Source organism: Chroicocephalus ridibundus, chromosome 13, assembly GCF_963924245.1.
Source record: "Chroicocephalus ridibundus chromosome 13, bChrRid1.1, whole genome shotgun sequence".
In the NCBI taxonomy this organism is placed as follows: domain Eukaryota; kingdom Metazoa; phylum Chordata; class Aves; order Charadriiformes; family Laridae; genus Chroicocephalus; species Chroicocephalus ridibundus.
Genome location: NC_086296.1, coordinates 15,237,864 through 15,255,011, shown reverse-complemented (window position 1 = coordinate 15,255,011; position 17,148 = coordinate 15,237,864). Strand labels below are relative to the sequence as shown.

Below are 17,148 nucleotides of genomic sequence, written 5' to 3'. Positions count from 1 at the left end.
TAAATGCTTAGCTACTATGGTTTAAGAACTCCCCCCACAATTAGGACAGTAGCAATCTGCTAACTAATGGACTTCTGTGAAGTATTAGCTAGGAGCACATTTGGACCATCTGTAGCACAGAGCTGCTTCAGTACTTTCTTTGCCATCAGGAAAACACGTTCAATCAGACTTCAAACATTCCCAGAATAATCCCTTCACCACAAAGCACAAACGCTTGCAGTCTGGTCACACCTCCCAGTTAACATGTGCTCAGCATCAACGTACAAAAAAAGCGAAGAAATAGTTATGCAACACAAGAAAAAGCACTCAAATTCAAGACAACCATATGAAAGCTTATATATATACAAGGATATAAAGGAATTCTACAAGGCTATGCAATACTTGGAGCTAAATTCTATTTGCTAACCTTGTCGCTGTTACGCTATCGCCTCTGAAACTCAACAGCTTCCAAAATGGAAAGGATGGCAGACTGCTTTTGGGCAGGTCAGTCAAACAGTCCCACAAACAACCCTGTGCAAAACACCCCCCTCCCGCCACAAGTATTCTCCTCTTTATATCCCACAATATTCTCTGTTGATCTTACTTTACAGGACGGGATTTCTGGGCTCTAGGCTCACCTGCCCAGAGGCTGATCTTCAGGGCTAGAGCCTGGAACGGGGTACGGGGCGCAGGTGTCATCAGCGGGTGTGGAGGGGGAAGAGCACGGCAGGTAAACAGCGCTCCAGAGCATCAGATTCCGCACATGGCACACCGGGTACAGCACCTGGGAGAGGAGAACACGCCACGGTCAGAAACAGAATGCAAAGAGCTCTTCAAATCTGAAATCGTGGTAGTTTATTATTCAGGGCCGCAGCTGGGAGGCTTTGCTAGATCTCCAGATCGCTCCGAAGGCTAGCGAGCAGCTCTGGCATTTTTAATCAGCTACACTCGGATATATAATTATCTTTGCTTTCAGAGGCTGAGGCATAACAATGCCGGCTTTCAGCTTCTCGTGAATGAATTACTGCAACGTGCTCCGTGTGAATCTACACCTTAATAACGCTTCTGAGCAATTTAAACTGCCGAAGAATTCAGTGGCCCATTGTTAGCGCAGAGATTTCCTTGTAACTTTGTATTATCCCATGCCATATGAGAGCTGAACTAATAACCTCCTTCAGCAGGGCTTCAATTCAAAGCTAACCCTGTCTTTAATGGAAGCACTCGTATGTTAAAAATGAAGTACATGCAGAAATGCTTTGCTGAAGAGGCAGCTTGCTCTTAAAAGGGATTCCTTGACTGTGGAACACGTTTTCTGTTTCAGTTTAAAAACACCTTGGGTCACTCTATCAATCCCACTGCTTTCCCAGGCAGCTTTCTTGCGGAAAAGCAGGCAACGGCGGAGAAACAGGCAGGTTTTGCTGGCACTGAGCAGAGGGAGGGCTGTGGGGTTGGTGGGTGCTGCTCATAAACAAGTATGGTTTTACAACAGATGCGGCTGCATCCCAGAGGCACCTTCTAAACGCTGAAGTAAAACCACAAAGAGATGAATACATGACGGGAAGTTACCAAAACTCCCACATACGGACAAATTACCCTGATTAGCTCAGTCCACTACAGTGCGGTATTTCCTGAGAATAGCGGCCAAGTCACCGACTGCATCTCTGCTGCAGGACAGGGCAGGTAAGGGCAGCCCGAGGACAGAACCGCCTGCCCACACCGCCTGCTTCAGGAGCGCTCCGAGCTCCTCCCGGGAAACCTGCTGGTACTTTGGGGGAAAACTTAGGTGCCTCCATAGCTTTAAAAGTTCCTCACGAGCCGTATTTATCTGCCATGTCTCATGCTTTCAGCTGTCACATCCACTCCTACGATGACAACGCCAGGCTGGAAAACCTTGAAGGGCTCTGGTGGAGGTTGCTGCTGGCAATGACAAATGGGACCAGGCTGCACGGCCGGTGTCCAGGGGAGACAGCCAGGCACAGAGGCTGACAGGAATGGGAAATTAATCTTTTTCTAACAAATGTAGGCAATCAACTCTTTCCTACTAAGCCAAGTTTTAATTTTACTTTAAGGAACAATTAAAAGCCACATCTATCATATGCAAAGAGCTTGCACAGTCCTTACAGTTAGGTTTGTGGTATCTGATACCTTTATGAACAAAAAAGGGTTTCAATATTTATAAAAGCCTTTGCTGTCCTAATCACGACGCCATTTGATGAGTGACTGTTCACACGCCCACCGCGCTGCATCCCTCAGTGCCTTCCATGCCCTTTCATCAAATACACAAAAGGTAAGTCCCATCCCAGAAGCTGCAGTGAGTTATTCCTATGGAAGAGCCAAACTGAAAACGTGAAAGTCTTAAGAGAAACAAAGATATACTAAATAACCTGAGTTACTTTTTCTGGTTAGATTTAAGATTAATATAGACACAGTGTCTAGGTTTGTATGCAATTTTAGGACACTCCTCCGACACAGCTCAGTTCTCTAGAAAGGTCTATTTGTCAAACACTGAAATGGTTTCTGTCACAAAAGATAAAACAAAATATTTAGTTACAGAAAACGCATTTCCAGCACAGAGAAATTTCTGAGGTGGCATTTGACATCCCTCAGATATCAGCAAACTTCATGCAAGACTTGAAACGTCAGACCGAAACGAGTGTCCAAAGGTGAACATTGATGAGGAGAGCGGAGCACACTGCTCTGGAAACGCCTCTCTACGCTGTATTCACGATGACGGTGAAGCCATCGCCATGTCCCACCGCTACAAGCTGGGGTATTTTCTTAAGGTACGCTCTTTTGAGAACATTATACCTGGGAGCCCCCACCGGGACGCCCCCCGCGTGGCGGGGAAGGAGGGATACCTACAGATTCGGACTGGGAGGAGTAGAGCAGGTTTTTGAAGGCTTTGTTTGCTGCCCGCAGCAAAGACCAGACAGAACAGGTCCGTTCCTGAGTGTGTTTCTCTCCTCTCTCTTTCGCATTGTTGCACAGGAATGTACCAAAGAGGCAAGAGTAGGTGTGCTGCACCAGTTTCACCTGCAGAGACCAACACAAACATTGTCATACGGCAGAAGGGAGCAACTTCACGTGAGAATCAACATTCAGGTTTAAGCAGCAAACCCTTCCTTCACAGGGCAACACATCCCCTTCCCTAAAGGCCGATATGCGTTTTTTTTGCGCACCTCCTGATAAACTAATTGCAAAAGAACTCAAGCATAGCGGAATCTTTTAAAATCATAACTAAAAGAAAATTCGGGGAAAAAATACAAAATATAAAGACAAAATATTCGTCCATAGACAAGTATAAAAGTCTTGCTGACTCAAACTCCTAGCCCTGCGGGACAGGCAAAGATGAGAACCATGACACCTGCTACAAACGGTTAATGCAGCACGGAAAGGCAGAGAACGGTGGGGAAAAGTGTTAATTTCTGTACGTTGGTATAAAGGCACACAGCACACACATCCTGACCACTACTCACTCCATGCTGTGGTCCCCGCCTGACAAAACAGCTTAATATGAACTTAACTTCAAGCGTAGAACTGACTTCTATGGGATTATTCATATGTTAAATGAAGAGAAATACTTCAATAATCTAATAAATTAAGGGGTTTACTCTAAAAAGGCCAGAATATAAGGGCACGTTCACACACAGCTCCTGTAGATCAGCAGCGTGCCGTGAAGCCAGTTATAACCTTCTGTATGTTATTTCCCAACGGAGCGAAGCGAGGACTGTGCAGTCGCTCGGTTCCACGGCTGAGCTGGCGAGGGGTAATTCAAGTCAGCCACAATCACAAGGAACGTGCTTTGAATCTCTTCATGGATCAGACGCTTGATAAAAACATTTATTCTTCAGATTACCAGCCCTGCGACGGTCAGTGACTGCCCCTTTCCCAGAGATCTACTTTCCTGCCTCATGAACTGATTTTGACCAGATCTCTTAATAGGAGAGCTCTCCGTGTCAAAAGAAAATAAGCACAGCTCTTATATCCCACATATTTTCAGCCAAGAAACAGAAAAAAAAAAAAAAAAATGAAGGGAAAGGTAAGGGGGAGGTTGGGTTTAGAGGAGGAGTCTTCAAGTCAAAACAAAACCAAAATATATAGCCAGCAACTATGAGTTTTTTCATGCTGTGGGGATGTATTATACCGGAGTTATTTCAGCACCTCTTAGGTGAGACTATTAAATTCGTATCATTTGTTTACTTCTTTGAAAGTCTAAAAGAAGTCCTCAAGGGTCCTGCTTCTGTTTGAAGAGTGAACATGAATTACACAGCACTTTTGTCTACTGTATCCGGGCAGTTTTCCCCTTTTTTCCTCTATCAGGCGGCAGCGTATCCCAGGTAGATGGGAAAATCAGAACCCCCTCGGGGCACTCTCCTATGTTAGTACTGGGTTAGCAGCAGTCTATAAAACAGCAATCTCTCAAGCCACAACTCACAAGGAATGCTTCGTTAAACTCGAAAGAGCAAGGGAACTGCCTCTGGAGCTGATGGACGCAGTCCAGCCACTGTAAAAACACTGGGCAGCGCTCATTTAGGTCATCCGAATTCTCACCATGGCCACAGCGATCTGCAAACTTGTGGCCAAAATCCAGCCACTCCGTCTCCACTAGCACCTGGAAACCCTGCAGAAATGAAAGCACAGATGAAAAGTTCCTATTTTGCTTCAGTTCAGTTTTCGAAAACTCATGGGAATCACCTTATTACTGTGTCCTCGCTCACTCCCATTTCCCGTCAGCACTGGCCTCGTTACTTATTTTTACAGTTTTACCTCTGTGTTTGGAAATGCTGCACTACGAAATTAGGACAGCTATGAATTCCCAAGCCTACGTGAACGGGAAAGGGAATAAGGCAGATTAAGTCCTCGGTGACTGGCAGGGAAGACTGTGATATGAGACCTGGCTTGGCCAGGCAGGTGAGCAGGAACTTCATCTTGATCAAAACCCTCTGGATCATGGTATCCAACATTTGGACAGGTGAGGAAGTTTTCAAGCTCTCCCTTGGAAATGACAGGCAGATCTATGTCATAAAATCAAAAAAATTCAGCCACGACGGGACATCCACGCTCAGAGCGCGCTCACCTGTGCGTGTGCCAAACGTAGCACAGGCATAAGGCTGCTGAGAGGTTGAACCGCACGATTTCTCATGCAAACAAGAAGGGCAAAGAGCATTTTAAACAGCGCTCGGCTGAGCACCTGAAGGCAACACCTCATCTTACAGGACCTAAAACCCATCACAGGTCAGGAAGGTTTTGATCCTTAGCAGAAAGAAAAATTGTAGAGCGTGCGTATGAAGTAAATGGCTGTAATTAAGAGCAAAAATAACAGCTGATAGCTGAAAGGGTTGAAACGTGACAGTGCTGAAGACTCGTTTTCCTAAACATTTCTGCTCCTTGCTTAGACAGGACAGTTCATGGTTTCCTCTGAGGCGGTGGTGACAAGAAAGGCAAAGGGTGTGTAAGAGAACTCTGCGCTTTGAACGGGAACGCCAGCACTCTTAGGAGGGCCCAGGAGGAGGTTCTGTGCCAAGGACACTCTGACCTGGTGGATGGCGACTTCTAGAAGCCATGTGAAAAGGGACCTGAGGAAGTTTCCACAATTTTTTATCCAAAAGGCATCGCTACAAGTTTCAACTCCTGGCCCTCCCATGTGCGAGGCTGTAAGCAGCAGTTTAGAGCACAGTGTTCAGACACACGCTTCTGTTCTAGGCAACAAAGGCATCTTGCGCGTGGGCTGGCAGATGGAATCCAGCCAGCACATATCACACAATGCCGAAAAGCCACGGCGGGGGGGTGGGGGAGTGGTGGGGTGGGACACACCAAATTCACACTGGAAAACCCAAAGAAATATAACTAAGTTGACAGAGGACAATGAAAATGCGAAACTGGAAAAACACACTGTTTTTTCTAGTTAGGAAATCTAGACAAGAGAAAGGCTTTGTATCAATAGTTGGCTGGGAAACCGCAATGGTGTAACGGAAACCGCAATATGTAGCGCTTTGTACTCCATATTCCTAAACTAAATACAGGCAGCATAGACCATGACTGTGCAGTTACATCAAAGGGGGAAAATATAATCTGCTCGTGGATTACAGACTATATTTACACCTATATGTAATTTATCTACGGACTACGGTTGGTAAACTCCTGCTTTTTGTAGCGGACAAAAAATGAAATCATTTATATACAGACTTTCCCAAAAAAGAACCCAAACTCAGTAACTACCTCATGCACCAACAGATGATTTACAAACCTCTGTGGTCCTGTAATAGGGATCTAGCAGCAGTTTGGCCAGTGCCACGATCTGGGGGGTTCGGTCCCAGCCGTCCGAGCAGTGCACCAAGACGGGTCGCTGGTCTCGGTCCACGGCATGGACCACGAGTAGCGCGGATTTCAGGAGCACGGACAAGTGCTGCAGCCATTTGGTGCTTTCCAGAGCTGATAACCAACTAGAGGAAAACAAGGGAAGACAGTTTTTGCTCTTTTAGAATGCTTTCAGGTTTGGATCTTTGAATTTCTCAAATCAAAGCTCCCATTTTAATAAGCTGCGAATGTCATTCTTGAGCATTTTTTATGTACAGCTCATTACCACTTTCCCAGATTTGGAAGAAACAAAGCCACGCAGGACACCTGAGGAGCAGCCAGTCTCTGCTATGTGCTTTGCTGGATAAGACTTGCAAGAAGCTTAAATAACATTTCCTCAGACAAGAATGTAACACGTCACCAGCAACGGACAACGTAAGCGCTTCCGGGTAATCACTGCTTTCAGCAGCCTCTGCTGTCTCCCTTCCTCTGAGCTGAGGATTCCGTCCCAGTGCCACTGGAATATCTTGGGACTCTGCCGTACACCCCTGACAACTCTGTGCTTCCATGAAAGGGTGGAACCTGAGGTGCTTTTGACATCTCCCATATCACAACTATTCCCAGGCTTCACAAGGTGGGCTGTAGGTATCTTAAGACTTCCTACCCCGTGAAGCTCTACATATCCAGTTTAGTAACGGTGGCCATTCTGGATCCGCTTTGAAAGCGTGAAAAACCCTCAGTAGCAAATGCAAAACAGGGACGTGGTAGGGGACACAGGACTGGTGCAACCGTAGTGACCCAGCGAAGACCCAGCCTCAGAAGCTCCCAAGATGATGGGCCGTTAGAAGCCAGTTATCCCATAGCATCGGAGCGCTACGAAACACGTCTCCTGAAATGGCAGGATAAATGCGTGACGTACGTGGAACAGCAGGAGAATTTTCTGAAGGAGAGACGAGCTGTAAAGATTAAAGATCCAGGCATAGCAGGTACCTAAGCACTAGGGCTGAGAAGCCCACCTGGAAGGAGTAACATTCTAGTATCAATCCTGAAGGCTACAGTATAATCCCAGACCTCATTTTCTACCTTCACTTCAACGATAATAAACCAATGACTTCCTTTAGCTCAAATTCCATGGAAATGAAAAAATATAGCTTAGTGTTATTACACAGGAAAGTCACCAAGGGAAAACCCACTGAATTTCAGTTTACTGATCAGCAGCAAAAAAATGCAGTTGCAGAAACCTGTAAACAAAGGCAAAAAGCACCAAACATCCACTTACTTTCCTGGATCCGGCATTTGCGTGCAGAGCAAACGCAGCGACTGAAAGCTCTTCCGGATAGAATGAATGTTTGCCATCCCCATGAACACTACTTCACAGTTTGGGTAATACTCTGTAGGGAAATAGCAAGAAAGAGGGAAAAAACTAAAAAAACTACGCTGCGTTTAATTTCTAAAAGAAGCTTTTTCATAAAAGCAAACCACTGCTGCTGTGGGGAGATGAAATAATTTGTTTACGAATATTCAGTAAGGAGAAACTAGTACTTGGAGTTGGGTAGGTATTCCAGACGTTACACCACGGCATAGCAAAACAGGAAAGAGTTAGCAAAGCGTTTCTGTATTAATTTTCAATGTTTCACTTCGCGTTACAAAAAGCAGAGTACAAACCTATGGGAACAGTGATATTGCTGTGCTCGAGGTTATAGAATGGGTTTAAAAAGGCCGAGAAACGTCATAAGAGACGGCGAAGCATAAACAATATTTAACGGATAATTTACAGATGTCCTTTAATTTGGTAAATTAATGTGTATTTCTATATAGGTTATATATTCCTTTTCCTAACCACGCAAAAAGGGTGAAAGGTTACTTCATTCCCTGCTTTATTCCGAGTTTTTCTACGCTGAGGAACAAGCATCACAGGCGTGAGCAATACCCCAAGCTGAGGAGAAGAGAAGACGGATGGAATTACTGCGCCTGCCCTCAGAGGTTGCGTCCTGGTTTGAGGTAAAACAGAACCAACTTTCTGTTCAGTGATTTTACTTTTTAGCTAGGCCTCTTCTAACTCTCTGAAATTAACAGCATGTTGTGTCGAAACCGGTTGGTTCTCAGAGTGATAAGACCAATGTTCACAGTTAGTGCCAAGGGATGGTACGCACAGAGGCTCTTGCTTGTACTTATTGCTGTAACAACCAAGGTCAGCTAATTTCGTTATTTGCCCCGTTGGAGGGTGGGAAACAGAAAAGCGTAGAGGGGTCCCACCTGCGGGGAGGAACAGACAAGACAGGTGACCCAAAATTGACCAACAGGGGAATTCCATCCCATCTGCCCCACGCTCAGTACAAGAGCTGAGGGATCAAAGGGTCAGGCTCTCTTTTTTCAATGGCCGACGTCCCAGGAGGACCCTGTCTGTTCATCTGCTTTTGATCCCCATCTGTGTGTTCCTGATTCCATCTGTGGAACCCAGTTCCCACCCATCGCTGAGTCCAGTCTGGAACTTCCCCAGTGCCCGACAGTGACATCATCCTGGGAGCTTAATACGGTTTTGTATATACTGTATCTATTTCGTTATTTCCTTCATATTTTGTTATTAATATTTCATTAAAGAAGTCTAGTTTCTTCTAAACGTGTAAATCTCTTTATCTCTCCTCCTCTCCACGTATGAGAGGTTGTGGGGGCAGGGGGAGCATCTGACGCCAGCCGTTGGCCAATTTGGCCAAAACCACGACAGGTTGCTATGGCTGGACTCGTGCCGCTCCGCCCCCCTGGGGAGCAGCAGAGACAGGGTCCGCCAGGCAGAGGGAGCACCCAAGATGTTGCAGAAAAATATTAATGGAATAGTTTTCCCTGGATTTAGCTTTCCTCTGTCCTGACACAAAAGCGTCCTTTGTCCTCATCTGCACAAAAATGACGTGATAACTAAAATGACCTTTTCTACTAGAGGGAAAAAAAAAAAAATATACTCAGGATTGAGAATACGGGATGTTGAGTGCCAGCTCAAGAAAACACAGCACTCTCTTCAAAGAGCATGTTTTATATCATTTGATTTCTTAACTGGTAACAGCCCAAGGAAACCTGGCCCGAACCAGAACATCCCGTTAGTGAGGGACTATGAAACTCCAGTCAGAAGCGACTGACAGCAACAGACAATTTAAGTTTGTTTGTTTTTTTTTTTTTTAACTAAATTATGTTATAAATACAATAAAGCATAACATAACTGCAACTGTTACACAGAGAAAGTAAAGCAAACTTGGCAATATGTGGAGAAAACATCAGCAAAAGGGAAGCCCTTAACGCAGGTCAAATTTATTGAAGGTGACAAGCTATGTGGAAGTTTTCTACAAAGAATTCAAGAACCGATATACAGGAAGAAAATTAAACTTCTCGTATACTCTGCTTTTCTGGTTTGAAATTTTACTCTCTGATGATGAGTTAATTTAGCGGTTTTGAGGTGTTAAAATTGAAAATTCATCTTTACTTACTGGTGACTACATATCGAAGGGCAGCTACTGCAGCAAAGACCAAACTAAGAATATATAACAAGAAAATAGCTTTTGTTATCTTATCTATAGTTTTTCTGTCTGCTATCTTTTCCTAGCCTCGCCACCCATGGAATTTTAACAGGCTGCATTCACATCCAATAGTGACCATAAAATAATATCTTGTTTATATAATACCAACAACTTCCAACTGCCAAAGAACACAGAAAGTGATAATTGCAAACGGATTACAAATGCAGGATGAATCAGGATTTCAGTCGCTTTGGGTTATGATAAAAATGCGGGAAAACGTTTCAGCTTTAGAAAAACCGTTGCAAAGTTGTATTCTGCACAACCATTCTAGAATATTATTATCCTCTACAGTTAGGGGATTTTTACAAGTTTGTTGAGGTTTTTATTAGACCTTAGCAGACTGGACACCTTTGTCTCGCTCTGGTTTATGTCCGTGACTCAGCAGGGGAAAGCTAAGCAGCATATTCCACACAGTTCAGCATTTACTTGCACACTGTTCCCAGCTGGTTTTATGCTCTAAGAAACAGACTTAATTAAGCTAAACCTCTCCTTTGAAGGGCTGTGCGCAGGCTGCAACGATCCAGAACTTTCATATATATGAACAGCACTTGTATCCACGCACTCTGTTAAATATGCAGGACTGAAGTGTATCGCTGTAATTATATTTGAGCAAATCCTTTTGATGAACTTCATAGAAAACCCAGAAGAACCACCGCTCACCTGGGCACTCACAGCCTCCACCTTTGGCTCTGTTGGCCACCGCCGCAGCGTAAGATCGCGCGTCTAAGATCAAAAGCTTCTGAGGCTGGATTGCCAAACTCTCTGCTCCTGAAGCATTGGAGATCGAGGAGTCTGGGGAAGAGGATGTGCAGTGATGAGTAACTGGAGGGATGCTGCTCCCATTGTTTACAGCAGTGATTGACTCAAGCCCCACAGTGCACATGCACTGCACATACAGGAACCGGAGAATGCTTGATTAAATACGGAGGATTGAATCTGTTACAGTACATAAAAGAGATTAAGCCTTTATATAAAGCTCTGCCCTTTAGAGAAAAAGAAGCGACCGACTTACCAAATTCCACATCGGAGAGATCCCCTCCATTGGAGAAATCTCTGGAACAATTGCCATTCATTAATTTGTTACCGTTGGACCTCGAATCTGAGGCGCAGGCTTTGGCTACGGACTGGACAAGGTGTTCGTCATCTGCATTCCTCCAGCCCCACCAACTGACCTCGGGCTGGCCACAGCGGGAAATAACTGCTCCATTGCTCTGGTGCCTGGCAAAGAAAAGAACAACAACAACAGCGGTGCCTAACTGAAGAATCAGGATGAAAAAACACAAGAAATTAAATGGTTTACTCCAGTAGTTTAATTCCTGTCAGGGACCTGTCTATCATTCAGCAGTTCTCCTCAACCTGTGATTCCGCGGCAACGTATTCCCCGTGCTTCCCTTCCAAATGCTGGCTGTGACCACGCAGCCACTGAAAGGTAAAAGCCAAAGCCGAGGTCAGTAAGAGAAAACAAAGCGTCTTCTTGCTCAATACTGTTGCCTGTTGGCCAGTGAAAGCCGGGGACCATTTTGGAACAGCAGATGAGGCATTACAGAGGTATTCAAGACCTGCTGGATAGTCAGGTCTACTGCCGTAATACCAGAGAAAACAGGAAAGTTCAATTTAACTCATGCTAGCTTTAAAGCTAGAAGACGGGAACAAAGCCACAGATTTGCTTTTTGATGAGATTTTTAAAAGCAAAACATAGCACTGATTAATTCTGAAGAACGTTAAAATTTTGGGAGGAAACACTGGCAGAATTTGGCACATCTTCTGTCGGACGATGTCTAATGGTAACCCCCCACCTTACTCCGGTACACCGATGGGATCCGTTTCCAGGCATCACCCCCGAGTCACAGCCCTGGAACGCTGCAGAACCGTATCTAGACGCCAGTGTATTTTAGGTATCGTCTCACTAGCTAAAAGGAAAAGAGCCTTTCGCGTCTCAGGATGGTAAATATCTGCAGTTTTACTCATTCCGAAGTTTGGTGTTAGCCTCTGTTGGGAAGGAGTGGCTCTGCCAAACCCTTTTCAGCTGCTTCTCCTCTACGTGTGGGTCTTCTCCATCCCTCTCCCCAACCCTCTTTGGGTTGCGTTTCACCTCCTGCCTCTCAAACACCCACCGTATCTAGCAGAAGAGCACCACGGGGCTGCTGAAGAGCAGCTCTTACACCTAAGCACCAGTGTGGCACCAGGCTGGCAAACAACAAACTCCACAAGCAGGTAAATTTTGCTACGGACACCTAAGTCACACTGAAAAAGGAAATATTGTTTATTAACAGAGTATTTTTCTTCTAGAATGTGATATAAATTGCAAGCACTTGATATGCTGACAAAACTTCAGAGGACTGGCAAATGGAATACAGAGATGAGTCTATTAATAACAAAACAAGTCAGGGAGATAACTGAAGAATGACTTAACTTGAACGTAGCGATTCTCTTCCGGGGAGTGGAATTAAAAGAAAAAAAAAAAGACAACAGGATTTTTTTTTTTTTTTAAGTGTCCGAAGCCTGAGAAGTTATTTTCTAAAATTTGACCTAGCTTCTTGTACTACACATAAAGAACAGACTTGAAATAATTAAAACGTAGCCAACCATTGCAAACATACTCTGAAAAAGATTTAAAAACTCCCCCCTATAATCTATTATAAAAGAGTTCCGAAACGTATTATCACTGTAATTTCACTTACTGCCTCTGTGCTGGCACCTCCCACTGCTGCCAAGAGAAATGTCATTCCCCACTCCCTGAAGCGTTTACATCTGGCATTACCGAGGTTCTCCTTGACCTCCAGCAGCAGTGCCCTGCATTCCGGGACCTCTGTCCCAGCAGGAGAGGCAGCCCCGCCGTCCCTAGGGAGAGCTGCAGGCACAGCAGCCAAAGCCGAGAAGAGACACAGCTTCTCCCAGGCCACGCGGCCAGCCAGCGATGCCGAGGAATGGGACACCGAGAAATAATTACTCACAGCCCCTCTGAAATGTCCCACCACTGACCCACACGCGCGTCTTCTCCGTTTAAACGGCCGGCAGATGCACATCGCTTTAAGCAGAGATGCCTCTAAGGCAACGCCACTTTTGCTCAGGATCCCACCAGAACCCCGTATTTATACAGTATGCACGTGCCGATCACAGCTCCTGGATGTTACGATACAGCAGAGGAGTTTAGAGTCTTCTCGCAAACAAACTGGCCATCGCAGCTTCACATCACCCAAGAGCTGTTCAATTCCCTCTAACCAGGCAACAGCACGCAATGGTGAGGGTTACGACTTGGACAGCCCTCAATAGGAAGACAGCCCATCAAAAACCTATAAATTTTATCTGTTCCCCCTCTCACCACTCTCATAAATGCTTAGGGAGAGGTGACAGGCTGCGTTATAATTTGTTGTCGGGGCCGCGAAGGGCCGGCAGGTGCCGAGCAGCCCCAGCTCCGCAGTCACTGCAGGCACCGCAGCAGCGCCCGCCTCGGGCCATCGCTCTAAAGCAACACTTACACCGGGTACGCCTCCTTGATGCAAACCCTTGAAATTCTAAACCGGGTTGTGATACGGTATTTTAAGTATTTTTCATAGCTCTTTTGTAATCGTTTCATATAAAATTTCTTTGCCGAGAGGAAGGAACCGACAGGCTACATTAAGCGAAGCAAAGGAAAAGCAATGCGAGTGCCCCGGCATTTACACTGGGTGCCAGCCAGCTGCGTGCAGAGGAAAATGGATTTCTGCTGAAATGATCCCCTTCCAGAACCGGCTCTATCGACACCAAATCAGTTCAGCAAAAAAAAATACGTGCCAATCACCCAAAAGGGCACCTACTTTCCCCGGTACGCTTGCACAAATAACAAAAGAAAATAAAACATCATTATGCATGTAAGAAATCTATTTTGAAACACTCAGATGAACTCATTTATTTTTCCGTATGTTCTCCCAGATTTCATTACTACCCGCCTGCGGAATCATTTTCATAGGTTCATAAACAGTTATATTTTCATCTCCAGGTTCTTGCCTCCCATTTATACTGCAAATAATAAAGAATCATTAGGCCAAAACCCGAGTTCATTGATAGCTGTGGAGCAGTAACACTCCTAAGCCTGCACAAATATGCAATGTTCAGATGTACCAGCAGAAAGAGGCAAACAATTCTATTTACGGTAATGCTGGAGGTCGGAGGAATCGCACTCATTCCAACCGGGCTGGCCACGGGAACAAAAAATAGCAAATATTTTTAGTGCGATTACGAGGTCCCCAGAGACAGAGCTGGGGATAAGATGGTGTCACCCACATCTCAGCAACCAAAAGGAGATTAAAAAAAAATAAATATTAAAGCGAACCCTCCACTGCACATTTCCGAACCCTCCAGAGACAAAGCAACACGCAGCCTCCCTACAGAAACTAAATACTAAACCAGCATTTGATAAGTAAAAAGCCCTTTTTGTGAAGCGCTGTATAACTGTACGATGTACGGTACAACTCTGCACAGGCTTCACTCAAGCCGCCTTTTGAGTACAACAATAAATCCACCCGGTCCTTGTAGCCCCAGGGACGGGGAGCACTAATGAAGGTTTGAATAGATCCCACCATGGCTTTACTTAACTGCCAGTACCTGCAACTGAAAAAAAAATCATTGCTGCAATTCACGACTGTAATGCCGGAGTGCGGGACATGGCATTTTTCTGTTTGCCTTGGCTCACGGTGCTGGCAGAAACGCCGCCTGCGTGGGCAATCCCCTCCCGCGGCCGGCCCGAGACACCTTCCACACAGCTCCTTCCCCAGCAGGTCCTCAGCAGTTTAGGACAGTGTTTCTATCGTGTGTGAAGTCTTCTGTAGCGTCTTTCCACAAAAGCCAGAAAGGCTTCTTCCCTACCACTGATTTTTCCGGGACCAAACCAGATAAGCTACAAAACCCCCCACGTTACAGGCCAGATTTATCTACATAAATATGTTGTCTGTCTTGATTTTCAAAAATTGTGAAAGAGAGAGAAAAACATCAGAAGCTGGCTATGAGATTTTTCTAGAAACCCGCTCATAAAATAGAAGCGGCGCTCCCGACAATCCAGTCGCAGCCGAGTATTTTGGAAGCTCGCCTCTGAATTCAGCCCGCGCAAACTCTCTCTGCAACGCTTTACAAGAACAGAAACTGAAGTTTTTCTTGCCAAGTGTCTGTGTCTCTGCTCTCTCTCTGTCCCGGTGTTCAGAAAAGTATCTGAGACAAGTTATTGAATGAATTTCTTAAAAAAAAAAAATCATTATTTTTTTTCCCCTGAGGTAAAGCAAAAAGAGCAGATTTGTAAAAATGTGATCAATAATGAAATCAATAGTCCCCAAATCATTTTCAACAGATAAAAAATGCTGAATGAGCTTTTGTTCCTTACTCCTCCAAAAGAAAGAAAAAAAAGCTAATTTTACGGTAACATATATATAGAGAGAAAACTATACATGGATTTCCAATCACACGGATCATCAACCACCAGCTGACGTGAGTTCTATCAGAGCCCGGAATGATGAACTGCATGTCTTGCAAAATCTATTACTAAATGTCAAGATAAGGAAAAAAAGAAATCAAAAAAGAAGAAAAACTTTTCTCCCACCGATTTGAAGACTACAAATGAAAACCTACGTGGTAATTTAACATACGCGGTCTCATCAGAACTGCAGAAAATCGAATGCCAGGGATTAAACAATTTCAGCCTATGAGGTCTTTGGGACATTGAAATCGCTCTCCCGTAAATCCAGATGCAAAGAAAGTGATTTCCTTCTCCCATGCAGTGCTGGAAGACGGAGCGACGCTTCCCTGCCTGAAGGGTGCTGGCAGGTGAGGTGTCCCCCAGCTCTGCCACAACTGCATAAAAGGCACAAAGTGGCCCGAAAGGCAGCGTTGAAGGTTGAACACAAACCCATATATAATTACACTATTCTCTCTTATACTTATCTATAATAGACATGCTTCTATGTACTACCATAATAATAAAATACCTTAAGTCTTAAAAAATTAGCATTCCCCCCCCCCCAAGCTGTACAGAGGATGAATTCCTTAATATTCAGAAAGGGACTACGCCGACGCCTTTATTATTGGGAAGAGAAAGGAGAAAAAACAAGAGGATTTAAAGATAATAGTCTGCTGCCACAAGCTAATTTGTTCTCCCTTCATAGAAGGAGAACCCTTAAGCCAGGTAAATAATGGTTTGTGGCTCACTCAACTCTGGCACGCTTGTTCCTCCGACCCCGGCCGTGTGAATTTGTCACCTTTCCTGGTCTCCGAATTTAGCCCACACTCAGAGAGCAGCTTTTCCTTTCTGTCCGCTTGGAAGGAACGGGTGGCTGGGCAGACTTAATGGCATTATCAATATTCATTATCTTTTTAATCCCTTTGTCATCTGATTTTTAAAGAGATTTTAAACATTTATGGGAGGATAACTACAGTAGAAAAGCGGCCAAGGTATTAAATGACAGGTTCCAGAACATCTGAAAACACACAGATGCTGAAATACATTTCTTACTAAAGAAGCTGCCAAAACCCAGTATCTCAGAAAAACAATTTTGTTATGAAGAATTGCTGGATGCAATCTAAGGAAGAGACTGTCTGATTAAAATTATCTAAAATATGCAGATAGGGCTAACACGTACATTCTTTTGTAATTTGAGTTTTTGAACTCCCTTAAATAATTTTGGGATTTGTCCCTGTTTCTATTGCGGTCTGAGTATTAGCCAGATGCAAATTAGGGAAAAACCGAAGGGGTAGCTGGCCAGAGATGCCATTTATCATTCCTTCCGCTGCGTTGATGTCTTCACCTTACATTTTTCTCACTTTCATATAAAAAAAAAAATCAATCTTAACTGAGGTGACTGCCCTAGGAATGACTTGCAGGAGATGCAACCGCGGAGTGCTCCCAAAGTATGTGTTTGGAATTAAAGGCGACAAACCCTTACTCCCACTCCGCGTGCGTGTGCAGTAAGGCTGCCTTACCTCACTTACGGCTTGACAGGGGCCAATATGCGCTGCTGTCGCACACGCTCTTGGAGTCCTGAATAAAATACTGAGGTATACTGGGAACACTGTGTCCAGCTCTGGAGCCCTCAGTGCAAGAAGGACACGAACCTGTGGGAGCGGGGCCAGAGGAGGGCTACGAAGATGATCCGAGGGCTGGAGCCCCTCTCCTGTGAGGACAGGCTGAGAGAGCTGGGGGGGGTTCAGCCTGGAGAAGAGAAGGCTCCGGGGAGACCTTAGAGCCCCTTCCAGTCCCTGAAGGGGGCCTACAGGAAAGCCAGGGAGGGACTGTTTGCAAGGGCATGTAGCCATAGGACGAGGGGCAATGGTTTAAACTAGA

General features: G+C 45.0%; 1 protein-coding gene across 11 annotated transcripts in view; it reads right to left on the bottom strand.

The window, feature by feature from the left end:
- The window catches only part of MTMR3 (myotubularin related protein 3), an 84,934-nt gene that overhangs the window by 11,007 nt on the left and 56,779 nt on the right, over positions 1–17,148 (bottom strand). For all 11 annotated transcript variants that reach the window (XM_063350688.1, XM_063350686.1, XM_063350687.1 and 8 more), the window contains 7 exons: positions 10,855–11,060; positions 10,503–10,634; positions 7,556–7,667; positions 6,227–6,422; positions 4,415–4,600; positions 2,842–3,012; positions 618–763 (listed from right to left, as the gene is read on the bottom strand). In XM_063350688.1, the coding sequence (XP_063206758.1) occupies positions 618–763; positions 2,842–3,012; positions 4,415–4,600; positions 6,227–6,422; positions 7,556–7,667; positions 10,503–10,634; positions 10,855–11,060 (1,149 nt within the window). The remainder of the gene's footprint in view (positions 1–617; positions 764–2,841; positions 3,013–4,414; positions 4,601–6,226; positions 6,423–7,555; positions 7,668–10,502; positions 10,635–10,854; positions 11,061–17,148) is intronic.